This window comes from Vulpes lagopus, chromosome X (genome assembly GCF_018345385.1).
Source record: "Vulpes lagopus strain Blue_001 chromosome X, ASM1834538v1, whole genome shotgun sequence".
In the NCBI taxonomy this organism is placed as follows: domain Eukaryota; kingdom Metazoa; phylum Chordata; class Mammalia; order Carnivora; family Canidae; genus Vulpes; species Vulpes lagopus.
This window is the reverse complement of record NC_054848.1, coordinates 118906920-118931909: the sequence shown is the minus strand read 5'-3', so window position 1 is coordinate 118931909 and position 24990 is coordinate 118906920. Positions and strand designations below refer to the sequence as shown.

The following is a 24990-nucleotide window of genomic DNA, read 5'->3' as shown; positions in this document are numbered from 1 at the left end:
TTGTGTTCCTGTTGTATCTTATTGACTTGGTTCACAGTCTTCTCCCCTGGTACTCTGTAAGCAACTTAGGAGGAGGAGTTTCTGATACTTATCTCAGAAACTTTGCCTGTGAGAACTACCCTGGCTCTCGGGTCACATGATTTGGCCCCATTGAGGGGCCAGTGGGATCCACTCTCCATCATTTCTAAAGAGAAGTAGATACTGGCACAGGACCCCAAAGCCAGTCAGTAGCCAGAACAGGGTTAGATCCCAAACTTGTTGTGGCTTCTGCAAGCACAGCTCTGGCAAGTATTTCAGGCCACAGCTCCCCTCAGGAGGCATCCTCTACAGAGCACATCCTGTTTCCCCCCAATGTAGAGTTCCCAGGGGAGATGGCCTTTTAATGCCTTGGGTCAGTCTGAGCAGGAACCATGAGAATCAAAGGAGGAAAGCACAGGAAAGAAGGGATCTACTTGTAGCCACTGGAGGGCCCACTGTCCCCAGGCAGGCCCTGCAGTCCCTGGTCTAAGTCCAAATTCTCCCTCAGCTTCCCTAATGATTAGACCACCGCGAGGGTCAAGTTTATCTGTTCGTTGGGTAGCCTATAGTTCCCAGTTATTCCATCAAACACTAGTCTAGGTGTTGCTATGAAGTTATTTTGGAGCTTTGGTTGACATTTGCACTCTGTGGACTTTAAGTAAAAGACATTACTAATCCTTGATAATGCGGATAGGCCTCATTTAATGAGTTGAAAGGCCTGAAGAGCAAAGACTGAGGTTTCCCAGCGAAGAAGAAATTTTGCTCAAGAATGCAACATCGGGAAACAAAAGCAAACAAAAACTCCTGGGACTAAATCAGAATACAAAGCTTTGGCACAGTAAAGGAACCCGTCAACAAAACAGAAAGGCAACCTAGTGAATGGGAAAAGATATGGGCAAATGATGTATCTGAGAAGGGGTTAAAATGCAAAATATATAAAGAACTGATACAACTCTCAGCACTAGAAAAACAAAAAATCCAATTTAAGAAGGGGCAGAGGACCTGAATAGACATATTTCCAAAGAAGACATACAGATGGCCAACAGACATGTGAAAAGATGCTCAGCATCACTCATCATCGGGGAAATGCAAATCAAAACCACCATGAGGTATCACCTCACCCCTGTGAGAATGGCTAAAACCAACAATACAAGAAACAAGTGTTGGTGAGGAGGTGGGAACAAAAAGGAACCCTCACGCACGGTTGGTGGGAATGCAAATTGGTGCAGCCACTATGGAAAATAGAATTGAGTTTCCTCAAAAAATTAAAAATAGAAATACTGTATAAAACAATAATCCCACTACTGGGTATTTACCCAAAGAAAATGAAACAAAGGGCAGCCCCGGTGGCTCAACGGTTTAGCGCCACCTTCAGCCCAAAGTGTGATCCTGGAGACCCGGGATGGAGTCCCACGTCGGGCTCCCTGCATGGAGCCTGCTTCTCCCTCTGCCTGTGTCTCTGCCTCTCTCTCTCTCTGTGCCTCTCATGAGTAAATAAATACATTTTAAAGAATCTTAAAAAAAGAAAATGAAACAAAACAACAATAAAAAAAAGAAAATGAAAACACTAATGTGAAAAGATATATGCACCCCTATTTTTATGGCAGCATTATTTACAACAGCCCCGATACAGAGTGACCTAAGTGTCCATCAATAGGAATATTGGATATCGAATGAGGAAGACATGACATATACACATACAGTGGAATATTGTGCAAACATTAAAAAAGATGAAATCACGCTGTTTGTGACAATGTAGATGGACCTAGTGGGTATTATGCCAAGTGAAATAAGTCAGACAGAGAAAGACAAATACCATATGATTCCACTCATATGTGGAGTCGAAAACAACAAACAAAAAGCACATTCAGACCTATAAATACAAAGAACAAACTGCTGATTTCCAGAGACAAGGGGGGTAGGGGATGGGCAAAATAGGTCCAGGGGAGTGGGAGATATGGAAGGAATAAATCATGGGAGTAAAAAGCACGGCAGGAACACGGAGTCAGTGATATTAAAATAACATTGTATGGTGACAGGTGTCAGCTACAATTGTACTGAGCACAGCATAATGTACAAACTTGTTGAATCACTATATTGTACACCTGAAACTAATGTAACATTGTCTGTGGACTATGCTCAAACTTTAAAAAAAAAAAAAACAATTTTTTTTAAAGACTGCAGCATCTCTCCCTGCCTCAGATTCCAATGTGCAGGCCTGCCCTGCAGATTTTGCCCTTGCAAGCCCCATAATGGCAGGAGCCAATTCCTCAAAATAAATCTCTGTATACACACACATAGGCATTTGCACATACATACATGTACAGACATAAGTCCTGCCGGTTTCTTTTCTCTAGAGAACCCTGACTGATACAATCACCAGAGGTGAACCCTGGGCTCTAGGGAATAGCTCCAGAGTCCCTGGGGGAAGAGGAGGTGATTTGCAAAAGGAACCAAGCTCAGCTGGGGCCAGGAAGAGGAGGGAGGAAGAGGAGGAAGCAGGGAAAGAGGAGGGAGGAAGGAAAGTGTGAGAGAGAAAGGGAAGGGCTGCAACTTGCCTAGAGAGGGTGACATGGTCTGGACTGCCTGGCCCCCTCCCTGGCCCCACCTGTCCAGCACTGGGACTAATCTGGAGCCCAGCAGACCCAGGACCTGCCTGCATTCCTGAAGGCCCTGAGGAAGCCCTTCCCAGATCCAGTGGAGCAGCTGCAATGAAATCCGAGCTTTCTGGAAGGCCATCTTAAGAGCAGAGAAGTGTGCTTTTGGGGGACCCAGGAGCCTGGGAAGCAGGAACCATAGGCTTCTGCTGGCTAGGGCTGCCAGACTGAGCAAATACAAATACAAACCGCCAACTAAATTTGAATTTCAGATAAAGGACAAGTAAGTTTCTTTTTTTTTTAAGGTTGTATTTATTTATTCATGAGAGACACAGAGACAGAGAGGCAGAGACACAGGCAGAGGGTGAAGCAGGCTCCCTGCAGAAGGGCCCCGATGCGGGACTCAATCCCAGGACCCCAGGATCACGCCCTGGGCCAAAGGCAGGTGCTCAACCACTGAGCCACCCACGGGTCCCAGGACAAGTAAGTTCCTAGTGTGAGTACACTCTGTGCAACGTTTGAGACAAATTTACACTGAAGATGTATTCTCACGGTTTATCTGATATTCACAATTGACTGTGTATCCTTTATTTTATCTCTGGCAGCCCCTGTGCTCTGCCCATTCTAATCACGATCTCACGATTTGGCCTTGATCAAGTCTTTCCTTTTTTTGGGCCTCTGTCTCTGCACTGGACGATGGAGCTAACAATCCCCACCTTACAGCTTGGCTGGGAAGCCTCCACTGCCTAGTGTGACAACCTTGGGGGCCCGAGGCCTGGAAAATCCCTAGAGCACAGGGGACAGGGCTGAGCCTTCTGGCGCCCAAGAAAATGGCTCATGCTCAGTGAAGGTGGGGGGCTACAGAGACCTAGACCCCAGTGGAAGGCTCCCAAAGAAGAGGGCCAAAAAACACAAAGCTCTTTTCACCCTGGAGATTAGACAGATGCCTCTGGAAAGAGGAAGGAGGGGCCCAGAGAACATCTGGCCGAGACGTGTGTATACGTTTGCAGTGCTCTACACAAATGAGATCATACATTTGAGGTACGTGCCGTTCCGCAGTTGACTGTTGGTTTTGGTTGGTTGTTTTTTTCTTTTCTTTTTTTTTTCCAAGTACCTGACACATATTAGGGAAACCCTTATAAAAGGTAAAAAGAAAAATGCATAGAAGTGTGTGACCTTACATGTACACATTTACATGAAGGGAAGGACAGGGGGTTCTTGTCTATCACTTTTCTTAAAAGGGTTTTGTGGAATTTCCCCCCAGTTTTATTGAGAAATACGCAAGTTGCTTTTTTAAGTGCACAGCGTGCCTTGGGGATCTTGCATGTCAGAACAAATCTCCCTCACGTCTTTGAAACACAGCTTTTGCTGCACAGCTGTGCCCCTGTTTATTGACCTGCTTGTGGACATTTTAGGTGTCTAAAGTTTTTCACTTTTATAAACAAGATGCAGTGAGCGTTCCTGGACATGCCTCTTTGCACACACATGTAAATATTTTTGTAGGGCGGGTGCCTAGAAGTGGAATTGTGGGGTTCTAGGGTGTGCATGTTGACGATTTTTGCTAATATTGACCGATAATCTCCATGCCCCTCCTAAGAGACTGCAGCAGGTGGGACCCCACCAAGTGGAAGAAAGTTCTGTTTTCTTCAGAGCCTTATCAGCAGGAGATATTATGAGACTTTCTAAAAGGCATCGGTATGATGGGTAGAAAATGCTATCTATCTTATTGTTGCCTTAACTTTATTGCTTTAATTATGAATAAACCTGAGCAATTTTTAATATGTTTATTGATTTTCTGTATTTCTTTCCCGTGAACTGTCTGCTGGAGGGCTTGGATCCTTATTAAAATAAGAGTGGTTTTATTAACAGAAAAACATGGGGATGAAAGCTCCCCCTCCCTTCAAGCTAAACGTCTCCAAAGAAAACATATCATCTTTTTCCCTAAAGGTGATCATGAGCACAGAGCCTCCACTGGGGGCCAAACAAATCCAGTTAATTGCATCCTCCTTTGTGCTGAAATCTAGAGGGCATCCAGCCCCCCCACAGAGCAGGTGTCTAACTCGGGCTGCTGCCTGCCTGTCTGCCTGCCTTTGTCTTATGTCTGTCTGTCCCTCTGCCTGCTGGAGCGCAGGCCTCCGCCAATGCCTTCCAACCACTGGCCTTTTCCAGCTGTTCAGCCAGCCATATGCTGGACTCAGATTCCTGACAAGCATGGGGCCCGGCAGTGCTGTGCACTGCCTGCTCCCACCTCCCTGGCAAGTAGCAGTAGAGGGTGACAGGAACCCAGGCCCAGGATCAGCACACCTGGGAGTGACACCGGGGCAACTTAGGCAAGTTGTTTCCCAAGCTCTGAGCATCTGTTTCCCATCTTCACATGGAAGATTGAGCAAAACCCAGTTTTAAACTATGTTTTACTGTTGCAGGGAGGTATGTTGAGGCTACTTGGGCTTCAGGGCAGGCTCCAGCCTCTCTTCACACAGAGCAGCTCTGCTTTTATCCTCTTTCTCATATCCGGGTTCTAGGGAAGAGACCATTCGAAGCCAATGGGCGCAATGGTCCATGACATCCCAGCTCTGCTCAGAGCCCAGTTTCAGGCCAAGTGAGTAACCTGATTGGGGCTGCAAACTCAGATCCCAGGCATCTGGGAGTTTCCTCTCCACTTGTTAATGAAACTTATGAACCTATAAACAATTCTCCTTCCTGCTCCTGGAAGCAGCTGGCACTGATGTCATCCCTGGAGCCCCAGGGCCTCCCCAACCAGAAGGGAAGGGGAAGGGGAACTAGTGCAGCCTTGCAGCTGTCCCTCCGTTCCTTAAAGAGACAGGAAGGACAGATGCTTAAACTTGAGCCACTTCATAAGCAGAGAGAGGGAAATAAGTGGCAGGAGCATGTGGGGGCAACCCTTCAGACTCATCCCCTCCCCCCGCAGAGACAGGGCTACCAGCAGGAGGTTATAGGGAGCTCCTCAGTTTCCAAATGTGGGCTCCTCTCATTCAGTATGACTGCAGGGAGAGCCTGACTGACTCGGTGCCAAGCCCTGAGACCAGGGACAAGTTTCCTGTCTTCGTGGAACTCATGCTTAGAGGGCAGACAAGAACAAGTAGACAGGCAGGCAGAAAGCCCATGGGTCTGAGGGACGGTAACAGGGGCTCATTTTTTTGGCAGTCCTGCCCTGAATCCAGCTACACTCTGCCTTCCTGGAAGGGTCGTGGGTACTCTCTTGAGCTTTGTCAACCTAAGGGCAAGAGACTGACTCTTGTCCCCAAGACCGACAGCCTCTGCCTACACACCTCCAGGACAGCTCACTGCTTCCTGAGGTGGCTTGGACTGGCTGGAAATGCTGGTCACACACCCCACCTCCCAAACTGGTCCACCCTGGAGGGAGCAGCCCCAGCAGAAGTGGGGTAAAGACACTGACACAGCCGCAGCCCAGACTGACAAGCTTATGTCTCAGCAGCCATGGCTCTCCCTGCAGCCCCTGGGGCAGCCCCCACAGGAGAACTAAAGGGAAGTGTTGCTAGCTAGGCGCCTGGTGGGGAACTCAGGACTGCCCTGTGTGCACGTGGACGTGGGACAGAGCAGCCCTGAAGAGCAAACACTGGGAAGTTTGCCTTCTGCCTCCTGGGGGAGCCGGCTGCTGTCTCTGTTGTTCATGTCTTCTCTCCACTGGCCTGAGAATCCCTTGCCCCAAAAGCTGGCAGCAGATTTGGAAACCGAGAGGGATTTAGTTGTCTGCTTGCCACTCACTTTTTGCCCCATGTGCAAGGAATCCTTGGAGTGGGTGGGAAAGGCCTTCCTTCCTGATCCTAGCTAGAGGCAACGGTGTCAGTAAGGTGACCTCACAGAACCCGCAGCCTTCTTGCTTGCGGGGTGACTCCCCAGATTGAGATGCATCTGCTCTCAATTGTTTCCATGTCCAATGACTGAGACGTGACGTGTATGTACAATTCAGGAGAATCAGAAGCCAAAGGAAAATGGCCAACAATAATGAAGAGGTGGAAAAAAGTGGTGCAAAGTCTCAGACACTGACCAACCAGCTCAAAAGCACAAGCAACGGCAGCTCTTATAAGCCAGAGAACAAGGTGGAAGAGAGGAAAAACCCAAGGTGAGAAAGACAGGCCTGAGAAGTTGTAGACAAGTAGATACTTTTCCTGTTTATCCCCCATTTTATTTTATTTTTTAAAGATTTATTTATTTATTTATTTATTTATTTATTTATTTATTTATTTATGATAGACGGGTGGGGGTGGGGAGGGAGAAGCAGGCTCCATGCCGGGAGCCCGACGTGGGACTCGATCCCGGGTCACCAGGATCCGCGCCCTGGGCCGAAGGCAGGAGCCAAACCACTGAGCCACCCAGGGATCCCCTATCCCCCATTTTAGATGCACAACCTGGGCCCAGTTCACTTAGCAATTCGGTGGCAGGGCTTAGACGCAAACCAGTGGCTTCAGACAGGTGACCTGGGGTCCTCGGAGAAGAGGAGAAGGACCCAGGGGGGGACTGGCTCAGGAGAGCCCCAGCAAGCCTCCTCCAGCCCCGTCCCCCCTTGCCCTGCCCTTCACTCTCCCAAGACAGCGGTGGATCAGAGCCCAGTCTCTGAAGTCCAGCTGTCCCCTCCCCACAAGCCCTTAGGGTTGGAGGCCTAGCTCCTCACTTAGTAGCAACGTGCCCTGGTGGTTCTGTTGGGAAAAGGCGGGTCAGGAGGCATGGCATGTGAAACACTGAGCTCCTACTAGAGTTAGTGCTTGAAGCCCAGCTGCTGGGATTCTCTCAGAGGCCACAAAGCCTCCTCCTTGCTCGTTACAATAGATGAGCTGCAGTGCTGCTAGCAAGGTTGGTGGCCCCCTGTACTTGGGCTCATCTCCGGCTCTATCAGTAACCCAGCTCTGCGCTCTCCAAGGCCTTCAATTTCTCCCCCTTGAAGATAATTCTCTTCAACAAGGAAATATCATCACTTCTTTCCCAGCATGGGGATTTTGGTTCCATTAGGGCAGAGACCTTGTCAGCCTCACTCACCACTCTGTCTCCCATGCACTTGGCACAAGACCTGACTCATGGTAGGAGCTCATTAGATAGTTGTTGAGTTAAGATGACCTGGGATCCCTGGGTGGCTCAGTGGTTGAGCCTTCAGCTGAGGGCGTGATCCTGGAGTCCGGGGCTAGAGTCCCACGTCGGGCTCCCTGCACAGAGCCTGCTTCTCCCTCTGCCTGTGTCTCTGCCTCTCTCTGTTCTCTCATGAATAGGTAAATTAATATTTCTTTAAAAATAAATAAATAAATGAGATGACCTGAAAATTTTAAAAAGGGGAAAAAAAAAACTGTCTTCCCTTAGTATCTTGTCCTACTTACTTATGCTACTGTCCTTTCTCAACTCCTTGAAAGTGTCACCCCCACTGTGCATGCACACTGTCTCTGCTCCTTTACCTCCCAGACATTCATCTCCTCATTCTAGTCTGCCTTTCTCATCCGCAACTCAATTGAAACTGCACCAGGCCAAAGCCACCACTGACCTCCCGGCTCCATCCAATGAGCCCACTCCACTCTTCATCTTACTTGACTTCTTGGAAGCATTTCACATCATTGTCCTTTCTCCTTCTGGAAACATTCTCTCCTCTTGGTTTCCAGGACTCTGCACCCCCATGGTTTTTCCCCCTGCCTCTGGCCTCTTTTCTGGCTCATGGGTTCACACCCAAGACTTCATTTATCATCCTTTTTGTATAATCTTTTTTAGATGATAAAGTGAATAGAATTCCGGTAAGCAGAATAATACCCCCCCCCCCCGAAAGATGTCAATGTCTTAATCTCCAGATACTGGGAATATATCAGTTTTCATGGCAAAGGTTGAAGATGGGATCCAGTTTGCTAATCTGCTGGTAAAAATAGGAAGTTTGTCTTGGATTACCGATGTGTCCAATATAATCACAAGGGTCTATAAACATGGAAGAGTGACAAATACAAAAATGTCAGGGTGATGGGATGTGAGAAAGACTTAACTATGCAGCATTTTTTTTTCAATTGCTTATGTTGGATTCTTTCCTCATTAGCAAAGAATTTCATTCAGTGTAATTGTACAAATAGCTTTGGGTGTGTTTATCATCTTTATGGTAACTTGACCCTAGTCCTCCCGCCTTAGTCCCCTCAGACACACTCCACACCACACACTTCGCATGCTCCCCCGACCTACTCTTCTTCTGCTATGACCCTTCCCATTGAATGGTCCTATGCCTCAATCTGAGCCTCTAAGCCTCAGAGTCATCTGGGACTCCTCCCTACCCATCCCAACCAATCAGTCACTATGCATAGTCCCATCCCACCTGTGATAGTAAATTTTACGTGTCACCTTGACTGGACCATGGGGTGCCCAGATTAAGCCTTGTTTCTGGGTGTGTCTGTGAGGACATTTCTGTATGATATCAACATTTGAATCAATGGACTCAGTGAGCAGATGGCCCTCCCCAGTGTGAATGAACATCACCCAATCCATTAAGGGCTCAAATAGAGCAAAAGGAGCTCACATGTTGTGATGAGCATGGGGTGACATATAGAAGTGTTGACTCACTGCATTGTCCACCTGAAACTAATATGACACTGTATGTTAACCATGGAATTTCAGTAAAAACTTTTTAAAACAGATAAAGCACAGATGCTCACAGACACAGTTCAAAGCTGTGGCAGCTGGATACTGAGGCACCAAGTGCAGCTGGTGAGGAAAGAGCCTGGTGGTGTGGCTCCTGCTGCTCCGGGTGCACACAGCCCATGGACCAGGTCACTCCAAGACAAATGTTGGGCGATGGATGCTACTGTTGCTTTTGGCCTATTTTTATAAAAGCAAAAATCTTCTGCTGGCTTCTTTCAGTTAGCGAAAACAGGTGCTAATGCAGGTCTTTCATAAAACCCAAGTGGCATATACGACTCCTACTGGTTCTGTGTCTCTGGAGAACCCTGATACAATATCCTCAATATATTATTCAGTGTTTGAGCAAAAAGCTTCTCAGTAGTCTACTTCTCTCTGTCTCCTCTGTCACTACCCTAGCCAGTGCCATCACCACCTCTTGCTTGGATGACGGCATAGCCTCGTACCTTATCTCTTGGATCTTGTTGTGACCCCTTCAGCCCATTACCCACAAAGCAGGCAGACTGTTTTAAATATAACACTCAGCACAATACCCTCCAGTTCCATCCACGTCGAAGCAAATGGTGGGTATTTGTCGTTTCTAATGGCTGAGGAATATTCCATTGTATACATAGACCACAGCTTCTTTATCCATTCATCTTTATGCTGAGTGAAATAAGTCAATTGGAGAAGGACAAACATTATATGGTCTCATTCATTTGGGGACTATAAAAAATAGTGAAAGGGAATAAAGCAGGAAAGGAGAAAAAATGAGTGGGAAATATCAGAAAGGGAGACAGAACATGAAAGACTCCTAACTCTGGGAAACGAACTAGGGGTGGTGGAAGGGGAGGAGGGCGGGGGGTGGGGGTGACTGGGTGACGGGCACTGAGAGGGGCACTTGATGGGAGGATCACTGGGTGTTATGCTATATGTTGGCAAATTGAACACCAATAAAAAATAAATTTAAATAAATAAATAAATAAATAAATAAATAAATAAATATAACAGGCCTGGCCATGTCCTCTTGCTCCTCAAAGCACTCCTCAGTGCCTTCCCATTCTCACTGCAGAGTAAAGACTATAGCCCTGAGTGTAGCCTCGGGGCCCTGCATGGGAGCCTTCCCTCAGCCTCTCCAGGCTCATCTCCCTCAAAAATTTCCCCTTATGCTACCCTGGCGTCTTCTGTTTCCTTAAAAACTTGACAGCCTTGTTGGACTCCAGACCCCTTCACGTGGCATTCCTCTGTCTGATAATTGTCTTCCATGCCCTTTGCCTGACTGATTCCTACTCATCCTTCAATCCTTAGGTTGGGCATGGCTTCCTTAGGAAGGCTTTCTCTGGCAGCCCGCAGCCCCAGCCCCCCAGACTTTCCCTGGCAGAAACTGCAACACACGTCATTGCTGTGGCTTATCTAATGCTTTCCCCACAAAACTAGTCCCAGAGTTCCAGAAAGATAGGACCTAGGATGTTGCTATACTCCCTTCCAGACCTCCATGGCCTGGCCTGAAGCTTGTAGAACACCATGCTCTGTCAGCACCTACCCCCCTACGCCCTTATCAGCCCCAGGATTCAGGAGTTCTGGGAGTGACTGGTCTACTCAGTGCACTGCTGCGATTTAGTGTATCCAATCTGATATGAAACGATAGCCGGCCTCTATTTTGTAGCACATAAAGCCTGGTGACACTGAATCCATCACGCAGTGTAAGTTCCTCGGAGAAATTGCTGAACGTCACTGTTATTGGAGCTGCTAGTCTTGTGATTCCTAAAAACAACATATTTTTCCTATAAACAAAATGTGAGTGGTCACAAACATTTTGTCTATTCTTCAGGCTTTGGGTTCTCACATCACTCTCCCCAGAGGGACCCTGGGAAAACTATTCTGAAGCCCACTTCTCTCCCAATCCCACCTGGCCTGTCGGGACCTTTGGCAATTGTCCCAGACCTGTCCGTTTGTGGCAAGGAAGAAACTGCTCTAGGAGGCCTGGTTTGAGGCTGACAAGGTGCCCCTGTCTTTACTGGCCTCTCAGAGAAGTCCTGATGTCCACCCCCAAGCTTTTCCAGCACATGTGTGACGTGCCCAGGGTTGGGATAAGGAGCAGCAAAGACTCTCCCTGCTACAAATAGAATGTTATAGCCTGAATTGTGTTTCCTGCCCAACTCTCACCCCCAAATTCTTATGTTGAAGTCCTGACCTCCAAAACCTCAGCATATGACGGTATTGGGAGATAGGATCTTTAAAGAGGTAACTGAGGTTAAATGAGATCAAGAGGAGATTAGGACACCGACACACACATAGGGGAGACCATGTGAGGTCACAGGCAGAAAAGAGTGGTCTACAAGCCAAAGGGAAAGGCCTCAGAAGAAACCGATCCTGCCAACGTCTGGCTCTCAGAGCCCCAACCTCTAGGATCCTAAGAGAATACATTTCCATCATTTAAGCCATCCAGGCTGTGGTACTTTGTTATGGCCACCCGAGCTAACGGACATGTGACCCCTGGGTCTTAATTGGACAAAAGAATCAATCGACACGTCTTATTTCATTGAACACTGACTGTGAGCCACTGTGCTGAGTTCTGAGGAAGAAGTGAGGAGAAAAATGTTTTACACGGTCCCTGCCCTTATGGAATTACCAGTTGGGCAGGAGGAGGTGTGGGGACTCTGGCAGGTTGGACAGGCCACAGGAAACCAAAAGCAAAGTGATCTCCCAAAAAGACCAACAGTGTCATCTGAGTGGCCGGGGTGGGGCAATCAGGGCAAATGTGAGTTCCCGTGATGAGGGCAGCACTTCCTGCTCGTGAGACCTTGGCCAAATGGCATACCTCCCTGGCCTTCCTTCCCTCAGCTCTCACAGGTCTCTCGGGAGGACTGTCTCAGTTATCGTGTCCATAAGGCCTGGCATACTCCAAGTGCTCAATAAATGCTGGCTATGATCATTTCCAAGCACAACTCACGGATCCTTCCGACGATCCCTCCATCCCTTTGCTAGGTGCAGTCTCGGACCAGCTGCTCGAAGGGTTTGGCGGTAGTATGGGATGGAGGCTTGGGGAAAGGATGACAAAAGGGGTCCCAAGTCACACCCAGGAAGCAATCTCTGGCCCCTTCCCTACCATCACTCCTTTAAGTCCCTGCCTTGACTTGCCCTCACCATCCATAAGCAATCCCAGTGCCTTGGCCCAGAACGTGTAGTGCTGTGGTACAGCAGGCAAACAAGAAAGGGAGGCCCAGTCCCTTGGATGGGGCCTGAACAGGGACTTTGGAAGCCCGGGAACTCCCTCATGTGTTAGCTTCCTCACATGGGCTAGCCTGGGACTCTACGTCACTGCCTAGAATGCTTGTTCCTGACAAAAAGAGCCTAAAGTGCTGGCTATGTTCAGAATGTGACCCCATCTGTGCCCTGGAGTCCGCTTGAAAAGTATTCATTTGACTTCTCCACATCCCCAGAAGGTTGGCATCACTCGACAAGCCAGTCCGGGATAGGAATGGAACCCAAGGCCCCTCTCTGTCATTCTGGCATTTGGCCTCCACATTCAATCCTCGAAGGAGGCCCTACATTTCATGGTCATTTTCTCTTCACTGCCATGGCTTTTCCTATTTGAGGGTGGATTATTTTCGTTACTGGGGATTGGTCCAACTTGCACCAGCAATGTCCCATGGCCATATCTCACCCCACACCAACAGCTGGGAGTACTGGGGGCTGAGACTATGCTTCCATCAAGGGGAAGCGAGGGCATCCTTGCCCTCTGAACAGTCTCTGAGTCTTGCCATTCTCTGAATTGGGCAAGCAGAGCCAGGGCAAAGCCTGAGTATTAAGTCCTACCTTCATGGGACACAGAAAACTTTCTCCCTCCCACCCCTCCCCCAGCCCTGAAACCAAGCAAGGTATCCTTTTAGCAAGAGAGACAACCCTGTTAGTAGCCAGGGATCAGGTGACAGGGAAGTTGCTAACTTGATTTGTGACAGACTTTACTAACCCGTCCCAGGAGGATGGGTCAGGAGATCATCTTACACATAAGGACAATCTTTTAGGACCCAGGACATCTCTGCTTCCTGCTTCTAAACTGGTTTGGGCTGTTTCCTTATCTACAGCCTGACTTTGGGGGGAAAAACCCCACACGTTTGGCCCACAACCATCCATGCCCCAGTGAAAGTTCTGGAGTCAGCAGGGATCCGAGAGTGATGAGGACAGGACACAAGTGAATGCCATGTGCTCTTTATTATTATTAATTATCTTCTTGTACAGAAAGAGACAAAGTCGAACAGCTAAACTCAACAATTATAAAAAGATAGAGAGAGAAAGAATCAGAAGCAAGAGGGTTGGTTGCTCCCAGGCTCCAGTGAAATCCTGACATACTACTGAATGTACAGATTTCCCAGCTGACATGGGTCAACACATGAATACAAGCACAGTTTAAAGTGGTACCAAAATGAATCCATTTCACAGTAATCATGTCTAGAAGCTCAGTTGCACATATCAGGGTTTCCACTGTCACAAATTCACAATCACAGAGTGAAATAGCAGGTGTGTTCAGGCCTGGGAAAGTGGCATCCGGAAGGGGAGACAGATAGGGAGGCAAAAGCAGCTGTGGGATTTGTTTCAATCTTGAATATCTGTGTTAATGCTCAGGCTGGGGGCGGGGGAGGGGCAGGCACTGTGCAACGGTCAGATGTCTCAGTACAGTAGAACAACTGTTGAGGCAATGAGCCCGAGGGGGTGTGCTGTTTGGATATCCTTGTCAGAGAAATTCTTGCTAGAGAGAGACTCGCCGCCCACAGCCTGTGAAAGGAAAAGCTCCCTACGTTCAATATTTGGGGGCGAATGATGGGAGTGGCCAGTCTGATAGCAAAACATCAGCTTCACAGAATATTTAGCAAGATACACAGCTACGTTACTTTAAATTGCAGGCTACGAGAACGAAAAGCTACAGCACCCACCCTTCCCGCGATGGAGAGAGACCAAGAGACCATCCTACGCACAAAGAGCCTCACACACGAGAATTGCTGAACCCCAAAGCTGAAGGCACGGTGAAGGGATCCCTGATATCTTGAGCCTTTTATTTGAAAAAAAAAAAGTGCTCATTTTAACTAGATCCCTCTTACACATAGGACCCTGAACATCGACTAACATCGCGAAGACTATGTCAAACCTTTCTACGGAGCAAGAATCGCAGATACCGTGAATTAAGATAATTTAATAAGATAAGTTGTGATTTGTCTATAAGTTCTGAATTAGTGGGCTTCAAATTAATAGGCTTTTACCATGGTTGCAGGCAGTCTGATTACAGTACTTTGAAATTAGCTAATTATACTGATTAGTAGGAGCAGAGTTCGGTGGGGAGGATGTGCTTGTCTCTGAATCGGCACAATCCTGAAATGGAGCTTCGTTACTCGTCAAGCTGGAAAGCTTTGCTGCCCGGCTCTCCAGCTCAGCCTTGAACGTGAGGGCACGTGCAAGACACAGCACACAGGCACACTCCAAGAAACACAGGGCGTAGGTGAAAAAGAGCCCCCCTCCCCACCCCTTTCCCCAGACAAAAGAACAATCTAGAGGCAGTGTTGTTTTTTCCTTCTTCTCAAGGGATGCCATTCGGTTGTCAAAAGATCAACCCGCAGCCAGAGAGGAACCATCTGGTTCAAACTCCTTAACAAAAAAAGACACTTTCCTGTCCTGAATTCCTCATATTCAGGCCACCAGAAAGGCAACATCCAACCCACCGGGCAGATTCCTGTTTTTCCAAGCACCCTAAGGAATTCGTACTAATGGCAGTGGGATTCACAAGCGGAAGAGGAGGCTCCGGGCCTCCAGGTCAGCCTGCTTGGTGTTGCTGGGCACCTGTGCGCTTCACTCTTTCTCTTGTGCTTTCATTTTGAAGAACCCCAGGCGATGGGGAGCAGCGTGGAGGGACAGGTTTGCGATTCTCGTTTTAAAAAGTCTTAAAAAGTGTTTTAAAGCCTTTTCTCTTTGTTTTTTTTTTGTCTTCATGAAAAATATCTGAACAACTAGCCCCACCATTTCCAAAGGCAAGAGTCACACATTGGTTCCACCGCAAAAGGAAAAGGAAAAAGAAAAAGGCCCAGGAGTGCTCAGATCTCCTTCAGCTGTTGAGACCCGCAGAACACGGGCAGAGGTGGGGGACACGGTGCCAGAAGGGCGTGGGGGGGGGTCCCCACAGGGCAGAGGCCCACAGGGTGGAGCTGCTTAGTCTTCTCCTAAAAATTTTTGTGAAGTGGGGGCAGAAGGTGGTGACTCTGCGGGGCTTGGACAGCCAATCTCAGCTTTCCTCCCTCAGGGTCCCGTCAAAAGGCTGTCCAGCCCCAGGAGGTGACATTCCTCCCTTCAGACCGGAACCCTCCTGGTACAAATATAGCCACACACCGGCTATTGTTTCAGATAAGCATATGAGAAAAGGCAACGTGCACACGTGTACAGGCACGCATGCACAGGCGCACGCGAGCGCGCGCACACACGCACACAGGTCCCAATACAACAAAAATGTAGCTACTACAGATTTAGCGTTGTATCAAACCAACGTCCATACAAAGACACAGTTTGAAAAGGTATATACAGAGCATTCGTAAAAGCCGAGTGTGCACCGTGAGGAGTTATGACCCTTGTGTACTATAGACTTTGTTTTCTACAATAGACTGCAAAAAACCGTCCCAGAGACCACGGTGGCAAGCCCACCTGTTAGAATCCCGCGGAGCACCTTAGCGGGAGCACTCAGGGCCCCAGGAGCTGCTCTCGAGCTCTCCCTGCAGGCCCGCACTCGCCGGCCTGGCGCCCAAGGACGCAGCATGTGCTGCCCTCCCGCAGGCCAGGCTCCTGCCTCCCGCTCCCTCCCGGCTCCACCCGGCTTGGCAGGGCAGGGCTCCGCGGATGCCAAATGCAGCAGGCCTTCCTTGGCATGCTCCCTTTGGCTCTGGTCAGCGGGGCCTGCGCCCGGCTCTCTTCTCAGTGGGGAAGAGACACACGGGGCGGGGGGGCGGGGGGGTCAGGGTCTTCTCCCGGGCTCCCAGGTGGCTCACAGGCCTCGGGCTGCCCCCGGGTCCTCCACCACAGGCCAAATAGGAGAGACCGCAGCCTCCGTCATGGAAAGAGCAGGGCCCTTCTAGGCCAAAAATCCCTTTGTGAAGAAGGGCAGGAGTGTCATGTTAGAGGTCCAGAGGGAGAAGAGGAAGGAAGGGAAGGTGGGATGCACCTGGTTGGCACCTGTGGCATCAGGGAGCTCTCATGGAAGGACAGACGAGAGAACAGAAAGCATCACCCGGCAGGACACTGACTCTCCAAGTCGAGACTCAACATCAGAGTCATGTGAAGGCCCCCAGGAGACGGGTCTCCTGTAAGCTACACATTTCCAGAAGCATCTTCCTAAGGGCAAACTGCACTAGCTCCCTGATGCTTCAGGAACTGCACAGGCATTATTAGCTCAGTCAGCCTCCCTTGGGGCCGGGAGGTGGGGGGAGGATGGAAAAACCCAGCCACCGGGTCAAGCTGTCAAAGTCGGTGGCCTCAGTGGGATAAGAATACAAGTCTCCTAAACTTGAAGTGTGTCCCAGGGCAAGTGTTCAGGATGGGAGGGGCCTCCAGAAGTCACCCGCGGCCTCGAGGCAGGGCTGCGGTCAAAGGACGAGGCCCAATGCCTGCCTTGGAGAGCTGTTTGGACGGAGAGAAGCTTGTCTTGTCAGTGGGTTTTGAACTGCTGTGGTTGCCAATAGACCCTGGCTGTGCACTCTAATGGACCCCACAAAGATTTGCTACATTATTTTAAGCACCACAGAGAAAAAGTGATTTGGCTCCGAGGCCAGGAGGACGGACATGCAGGGCTAGGGGGAAGCGGTGTCGAGAGTCTTTTACGTGGTCACGGTCAGTTCAAGGGCAGGTCACTCCTGCCCCGCTGCTGTCCAAAACCTCCCTGAAATGCAGAGGTGGACAGCTCCTGGGCCGCAGAGAGGGGTCACTAAAAATGGACCAGCACCTGGCCGTAACACAGGAAACCCCGAAGGGGTCTTCAACCCCAGGTCACGGGCTTCCCCACCTCCCCTGCCAAGGAAGTTCTAGAAAGGGACACTTTGGGATCTTTTCCCCAGGTGAGCACCATTATTAAGGAGAAATCAGCCAACTGAAGTTCAAGTTCAACTCAATGCACCTGCTCACGAAAAGGGAAGTATCCTCAAAGTTCAAAGCTGAGGAGGCCAAGTTCATGGGTTTTGTCATCCCAGGGTACTATCAGCCTCAGTAGGACAGAACTCCAGCGCTCTGGCCCAGGCTGTAGCCCTGAGCACTCAGAGGCCAGGGGCTCCCCAGGCAGGGTCACCAGCATTAGTGTTCCCAGAGCTACGATTGGGCTCAGGCCAGTGGGTAGTGGCTTTAGCACAGCCGGTACACATCTAGAAAGCCAAGGTCTTCAGAAGGCCAAGCACACTAGAACCAGAGCTAGCTTCCAGGATGGCAAAGTTCGCACAGGCCTCTCACTCAATCTGCCAGCCAGCCCCGTGCCCCTCAACCTTCACACACCCCATCCTCCTTCCAGCTGGCTCCAGATATTCCTTTTAATCTGGTCAGGAGCGTGTGTGGAGGTGGGTGTCGGGGCAGGGGAGTATCACAGATCTGATGTCCCTCGGTCCCCTATGAATGGCCCAGGTTGTATTGTTTTGCTTTATTGTGTTGGTCGCTTATTTACTCATTATTACTCTTTATTGTGGTTGTTGTTCAGTCCTTGTCCCCGTCCTCAAAATGTTAAGCGAGGACGGAAAGCAGAAGACGGGGAGGAAAAGGGACTGCTGATCGCCTAGCTTCTCTCCCTCAACCTGTGGCCTAGGCTCCCAGACACACACAGGTCTCCAGCCCGCCGCACGGCCCCGGGGCCTGAGCCTACGCACATTCGGGCCGCAATCCACTCAATGGGCTAATACCTTTGGCATAAGAGAAGCCAGTTCCTGATGGGAGGACAGGATGGCGGGAGCATGGGGGCTTCTGGGAGAGCTGGGCTCTCTGGCCTGTGGCTCCCCCCAGGGGCTTTGACGCATGTGTGTTCCCTACCCCCCTCCCACCTGTCTCTGACAGCTGACTTCCTACAAATCCACGGTTAGGAAATTATTTGGCAACAGGAGGCTAAGGCTGTTTTGTGGTGGCACAGTCTTTAAAAAGTTAAAAAGAAAATAGGAGACCCCTGAAAAGAGGCTTTCACTCCGGACAGGACAGAAGTCCTACTACTTGTCCGAGCCGGGGTTGGTGGCCACTATCTCCTCATACTTTGGGGGTGGGTCGCTGTAAGAGACACTCGCCTCCTCACTGCTGCTCTCCTGAGGCGCGGTCACCTCCTCGTAGGACGGGGGAGGAGTGGCACTGGACAGCCTGGAGAGAGAGAGCTCAGGGAGGTAGAGGGTGCTCTCGAGGCGGACCGTGGCTCTGCCCCCGCGACTGGGCCCCAGCACCACCTGCGGGTTGCCCCCCGCCTCACGATGCCCAGAGGACTCCCCCTGGCTATGCACAGTGCCCCGGTACACCATGACCCGGGGCAGGCTGTGCCCGGCGCGACTGGCGAGGTACCGGTTCTGCGCGTACGACGGGTGGTGACGGGTGGCTTTCTGCAGCTGGCACCTCCAGATGATGAACAGGGCGATGACGATCAGGAGCGCCACCCCCAGAAGGGGCACCACCACGTACATGGCATCTGAGCTTTGGGCCGGATCTCGGACCGAGTAGACGGCGTTCGGGTACCCCTTCCAGAACTCCATCTACAAAAGAAAGGGGGCCGCTTGCACCTGCACGCACGACCTCACGGCCCAGCTGGGGCCCCGAGACCTCCGGCAGGCCTGGCACGTTCGGCGGGGCCTGTGGCCGCCCCCCGCCCCCCAGCTGGCCTACCACCGACAGCTGCCAGGACAAAGGAGGGTGCTCCCAAGTGACGAGGCCCCCAGAATCGGGCGGCTGGGGCGCTAAGGCCACGTCCTTCGATGGCCCTGGTGCCCCTGCCACAGACTGGGCGGCCTTGCCTGCACGCCTTGTGACGGGTCCCAGGCTCCCCTGCTCCCACAAAGCCGCCCTGGGGCAGCACATGCCGTTTTCTCTTTGTCCTCGAACACCTCCTTGACCTCCTCGTAGCTGCAGACCTCCTCCATGCACTCTCGCTCGATGGTGCCCTGGCGCAGCTCCTCCAGGAACTCATTGGCGCGGGGGAACCGTTTCAGGACCGAATGGGCATTCTTGGCCTCCAGGAACACTGAGGAGAGAGCCGTACTGAGGCCTGGCATGGGCAAGGGCCCTGGGGCTCCTTCAGCCCCGACTCAGCCCGGACAGGGAAGCACAGGGAGGAAGGGAAGCAGGACAAAGCCGGCAGGCGCCGCGCCACCCCGGATACGGCTGCGCCTCTGCACCCGGGATCGAAGGGCTGGCTGACCTTCTACGATGCCACGATGCACCTGCTTAGAACACCACGGACCCGAGCAGACGCAGGAGTGTGGGGCCCCGGGTAGTACAGAGGAAAATGGGACCAACCGCAAATCACCCCATAGGACTCTACCAGGGCGGCGCCTCATCCCTCTGCCCGAATGGCCATCTGCGACGTCACCAATTGCCCAGACCCAGACAACCTACTACCAGTCCAGTCTGGGCTAGATCAGGGTACTGGGCACATACAAATCTGAGAGCGCCCCGGGGAAGAGGGTCACAGGGATCTATGAGGAGAAAGGAAGCCCCAGGAGACTGGGCACAGATGCGTCCTCCAAAAGTGTCACTGAGTGCTGGCCATATCTACTTATTCCCAAGGGAGGGACCCAGGCCTAGTCAAGCTGCCCCGCATGGTCTCAGCTACATGCTCTGTAAACCTGAGCTAGTATCCTGTCCACCAGCCCCTTGCACTGCCCAGGCAGGCAGGGCTTTCCCAAAAAGCAGGCACCCATTACCAAAAAGTAGGCCTGTCGTATTAGTTTCTCTCATACAGGCCTGGGCAGGCGCACATCTACAAGTGGGCACACACTCGAGGACGGATCCAGAGCTGAGAGGGGAAAGCTGCGACCCACCAATGAGACAGGGGCATCAGGGACACCCTGGGGACGGGCAGGCTGGACAGGACTTGAGAGGTGAGCATGCACCTTTCCTGTGAGTCCCTGGGCACGGCCACTCACCCCTTGGCCCGGGCCCTGGCAAACTCACCTGCCATGGCTGCTCCCTCAGCTCCAGCGTTTCACTTGCCTGGCCGAGGAGAAAAGCAGAGTTACAGTGAGGTCACTCCTCAAAGCCTACAGGGCACCCCCTCGGCCCTGGGATGTGACTCCCACCCCCGCTGGCCTGGTCAAAGGTCAAAGCTCATGTCACCCCTGTGCCACTCACAGCCTCCTGTCCTCCCCCAAGCTCCCTGAGGCCCAGCAGACCCAAAGCTAACGTTCCTTCTGACTCTTCCCCCCATGACCAGAGTCTGAGAGTGTAGATGACCTTTAAAAGAAAGAGGGGGGAATCCCTCCTACAGGCCAAGTTTCCTCCTTCCTCACTTCCCTCAACAAGTCTTTGCACTTTTGAGTCAGAAAGGACCTCCAAGGGATGGAGAATTAGGTGAGGTCAAGCACGCCAACAGTGACAGAGACAGGACCCACTCTTAGGGACTCATTTTGCTCACAATGGCGAGTCCCAGAAACCTCTAATGACAAGTATGTTCCTTGAAAACAGGTGGCCCGTGTTGAAGAAGCAGGTGCTGGCAGCGCTGAACAGGGCGACAAGCATCTCAGAAGTCATGGCCCAACCCCGGGTGACCCACTGTGTCTGTCTGCACTGGACAGGGTACCGAGGGTCTCCTGCAACTAGCTCCCTCTCCTCTCATGGCATCAAAGACCACTGCAGTGGGGCATGAAGATAGTGACCGGCGTGATCGGAACTGAGAGGCTTAACTCAACGCAAGGGTTGCCTGCAATGTCCCAAAGCCCCGCTCCTGCTCAGGAATTCTCCAGCCACTATATAAACCAGGGCCAGTGCTCCCGCGCATGCGCACGCGCACGGATTCCAGAGCACTGCCCGAGCTGTCCGCACCTGGGAGCCATCACCCCACTGCTCCCTCCCCAAGCAGAAGCTGGGGGTTTATGACTACCTGGACGCAAGACACGGGAACGTGCAACCCGTCGCGCTACCCTTTTCACCTGGGCTGCCAGGAAGCTCAGTGTTAACGCTGACCGTGAAGCCCAGCTGGTGAAGCACCTATGCTCCTCCTTGGCAGCGCGGCACACGCTTTTCTATTCACAGGTGCAGGGCCTTGTGTGTATTTCAAATATACCTTCCAATCCGATCGGCAAACACGTAGGCTATAAGTGGTAAATAAAATCAAAGCTAAAGGAAAAACAGCAAATCTATCCCCTGTCCACAAGAAACCCCACGTCAAGGGGGACTTTGTCTCTTGAACCCCAGGACGATCCCACCCAAAACTCGGGGAGTGACTCCGTCCCCCAGATTGGTCTACCATGGTAAGAAGAGTTGGCCCTCGGTGTGGAAGGAGTGAAGACGGACTCTTTATCTCAAGATTCTGCCTCTGACTGGTCTCTGGGGTTCCCTGAGGGCCAATGCCAGTCACGTGGTGAGGGTGTGGGTGTGGCACGCCTAACAGCAAGGGTTTGACTGAATTAAAAATGGAGCTGTTGTGTCACGGTTTGCAAAGATTGAGTAAAGGCTGCCCTAGCGAGTGAAGATGCAAAGCCACACATTGCGTTGCTTATCGAAGAGAACTGCCGGGTCGGTTCTGTTCATTTTTACGTGTTAAAATTACATAACAGCTTACACACAGCCACCTCTTGTCCCAAACACACCTGACTTGGGTGCATGCACACCCACACCTATCATAGCCACGAATGGGTGCTCTCCTGACACTTGCCGAAGTTATTAGTTTATTTTTAAGGTTCAAAAAAGGCAGGAAGTCCTCCCCCCAAAAAAACAAACCCAGCTCACAGGGAATGGCCCACTCCATTAACCATTCTGCAGCCACCATTACTGCTGCTGCTGCTGCTGCTGCTGCTGCTAAGAGGCCGCCTCCCCCTCCTTCCCCAAAATTTAGCGCCTGCTTCTTCCCCTATAAATACACCATCAATAGGGCGTTGCTATGGCAACAGTGAGGAAGCGTGAGGGCTCCAGACAGAGAATGCTGCTGCAGTCACGCATATACATGATGTCCCTCCTACCCCTGGTGGATACTGTAAGGCTGATTGTAGGCCCAAGGAATTTTTAACCCACTCCCCCCAGGAACACAGCTGAATCCTGAGGGCCTGGAGAGGAAGGAAGGCAGGGACTGGCCGCCACAAAGACCTTCCTTAACCCCAGCCTGGGCTGAGGCAGCCAAATCACAGCAGGCTGAAACGTCGCTCCCCAAATCCCTCGCATGGAGACGGGAGGCCATCAGAGCACCAGGTGTCCCAAGATGTGGCCTGCAAACCACTTCTCCCAATTGTAGCCCTTTTCATTCCCCTCACTCAGAACTAGCTGTCGCCAGGAAAGGCTTCTGTGATCGCCAAAGCTCATGACTCATCAACCCACCCAGTGACATGAAACTCCCAAATTATGCTCCAACTCCAACTCTGGGCCCTCCTGGTCCCCTTCCACTCATGCCAGCCCTTAACGTGCCCGTCCTTGCCCACCGTCGCCCGCCAGCTGCGCCCTGCCCAGGAGCGCCAGCCTCTGGCCCCGGGCACACTCTTCTCCTGGGGCTGCTCGGGACCCCCAACGCCTTGGCCCGGCCGGGCCTCCGGACCCCCGCCCAGCAGTGCCCCGCGCCCAGCTCAGGGGCCCTGTACTCCGAACCATGCCCTCGGGGCCGGGGCGCCCAACCCCAACGGCCTCACCGTTCTCTGGGCCCAGGAGGCGGCCGCCCTGCTTGCGCACGCAGCCCGCCACCTCGCTGCGGCGCCTCTGCCAGCAGGGCCCTGTCCCCGCCCACCTGCTCCCCGTCGGCCAAGCCCCCGGCCCGGCCCAGCCGTCTCCGCCCGCCCGCCCTCCCCGCCCGCCGCCCGCCCGCCGCCCCGGGGCCCCCCCGAAGCCCGCCCGGCCGAGGCCGGGGCCGAGGTGCGCCTGGAGCTCCCGCCCCTCGCAGCCGGGCGCCCGGGCCCTGCCCGTTACCTCGGACCCCCCTGCCCTGCTGTCCTCTGGGGACTCCGCCGCTGCCCGCCCCCCACGCCCCGCTGCGCCAAGTCTGGCCTCGCGCCCCGCGCCTCGCGCGCCACCCTCGAGCGCCACGACCCCCGGGCCCCGCTCGCCAGGCCGCGATCGTCGCGCCGCACCGCGCGCCGGGCCGCCGGGCCGAGGACGCCAGAGGGCAGGGGGCGAGGAGAGCGGGCCGAGGGGGAGGGCGGGCGGCCGGCGAGCTGGGCCGGAGGGGCGGCGGCGCGCACCCAGCACCGCGCGCCCGCGCCCCGCTCCGCCGGCGCCGCCCCTGCCCCCGCCCGTGCTGCCGGGGGGCGGGGCCTGGGCGGCGGGCGCGGGGCGCGCCGGGGACCCCCCAGCCGAAGGCGCGGGCCCCGTGGTGCCCCCGGGCCCCGGCCCTCGGAAGCCCGGGCGCCAAGGCGAGCTGGGGCGGCCGCGCCCAAGGCCCACGCGCCCGGGCCCCGCGCAGCGCACCCTCCCCCACCTGTCCCCGACCCAGGCTCACCTGTCATTGTGGCCAGCCCGCCCCCGAGAGCCGGCCGAGGAAAGAAGGGGCTCGGGCCAGCACCCCGGGCCCACCTCGCAGGGCTCCAGCGGGCCCGCGGAAGGGCTGGGTGGAGGCTGCGTTCCGCCAATGACTGGGTGACCTTGGCTCCTTCACTTACCGCCCCCCCCTCCCCGCCCCGGGACGGCAGGCTCCCCACCGGTCAAATCTGGTAAATGGGGAGAAGCCTGCCTCCCTCGCGGGGCTGCAACGAAATAAAGGAGGAAATGGGCTTGGGAAAGTCTGAAGGCGCAGAAAGGGGAGAGGAAGGGGAGCGCGGGGGGGGGGGGGCGGGGAGGGGGCACAGGAGGCCGCGCTGGGGGAGGTTCGGCATGACAGGACCAGGCGCTGGTAGAGGACACTGGTCCCAGGAGAAGCACGCGACGCGGCGGACTGCTAAGGGGGGACCCTTTGCGGGGGGAGCTCGGGATCTGGGTCTGCCCAAGCTTCCCCGGGGAGGTCCAGGGCACCTGCTGAGTTTTCAGGGTTCCGTTTGTTCTCTGCACCTCTGGAGCCCTCCTGGCAACTGAAGTGGGCGCCTTTCCCACCCCTTTCCCTATTTTGGGGTTTCCGGCAGGATGATCCAGAGAAGGTACACCCGGAACTATCCCCACCCCCATCCCAGGCAGAGAGATTCCAACGTCCTGCCTCCACGATCGGAAAATAGGGGGAAGGCTGAGCAGCCCCCCTGCCTGACCCTGTCCCTGCCCTTCTCTCCTCTCCCAACCCGGCTCCCAAGGGCGCTTTGCACCTGTACTCAGAGCCCCCTTTGCCCAGGACAGCCCTCTGCCCTCCTTCATGAAGGCAAGAGGCCCACATCCCCCCGCCTGCGGAGAAGGCTTGCACAGAAGGGAATCAAGATCACCCCGGGGATAAGAACGGGGGTCCTTTGAGACCCAAAAGGGCTGTGTAGGCTTTAGAGGCCCCCTCCGTTCTGGGGGAGAGGGTGTGGGCCGGGCTGCTGGGAGAAGCGCTTTGGACCTCTCCTGAAACTTACTTCCTGGGTCTCCTAGTCCCACCCCCAGCTTCCCTTCCTGATCTTAACCATGTCCACAGGCGACTTCACACAACTCTCTGCGTGTGAGGCCAGGGTCGGTGGCTTTCACA

The 24990-nt window shown here is 53.0% G+C and overlaps 2 protein-coding genes across 9 annotated transcripts in view; both read right to left on the bottom strand.

Moving 5' to 3' along the window:
• The window catches only part of CNGA2 (cyclic nucleotide gated channel subunit alpha 2), a 50751-nt gene extending 26807 nt beyond the window's left edge, over positions 1-23944 (bottom strand). The window contains exon 1 of the mRNA XM_041742075.1: positions 23845-23944. The gene's annotated coding sequence lies outside the window, so the exon portion shown is untranslated. The remainder of the gene's footprint in view (positions 1-23844) is intronic.
• PRRG3 (proline rich and Gla domain 3) lies at positions 13428-24372 on the bottom strand. Of its 8 annotated transcripts, none has more exons than XM_041742077.1 (5): positions 23316-23371; positions 21356-21517; positions 20382-20420; positions 19289-19449; positions 13428-18964 (listed from the first exon to the last, which is right to left on the bottom strand). In XM_041742077.1, the coding sequence occupies exons 3-5, from the start codon at positions 20386-20388 to the stop codon at positions 18437-18439; spliced, it is 696 nt and encodes a 231-aa protein (XP_041598011.1). In that variant the 5' UTR covers positions 20389-20420; positions 21356-21517; positions 23316-23371; the 3' UTR covers positions 13428-18436. The 8 variants fall into 8 exon arrangements, with proteins under 8 accessions (XP_041598011.1, XP_041598013.1, XP_041598017.1 ...); XM_041742079.1 differs by lacking the exon at positions 23316-23371 and adding an exon at positions 23042-23100; XM_041742083.1 differs by lacking the exons at positions 21356-21517; positions 23316-23371 and adding an exon at positions 24354-24372.
• Between the last annotated feature and the right edge of the window lie 618 nt (positions 24373-24990).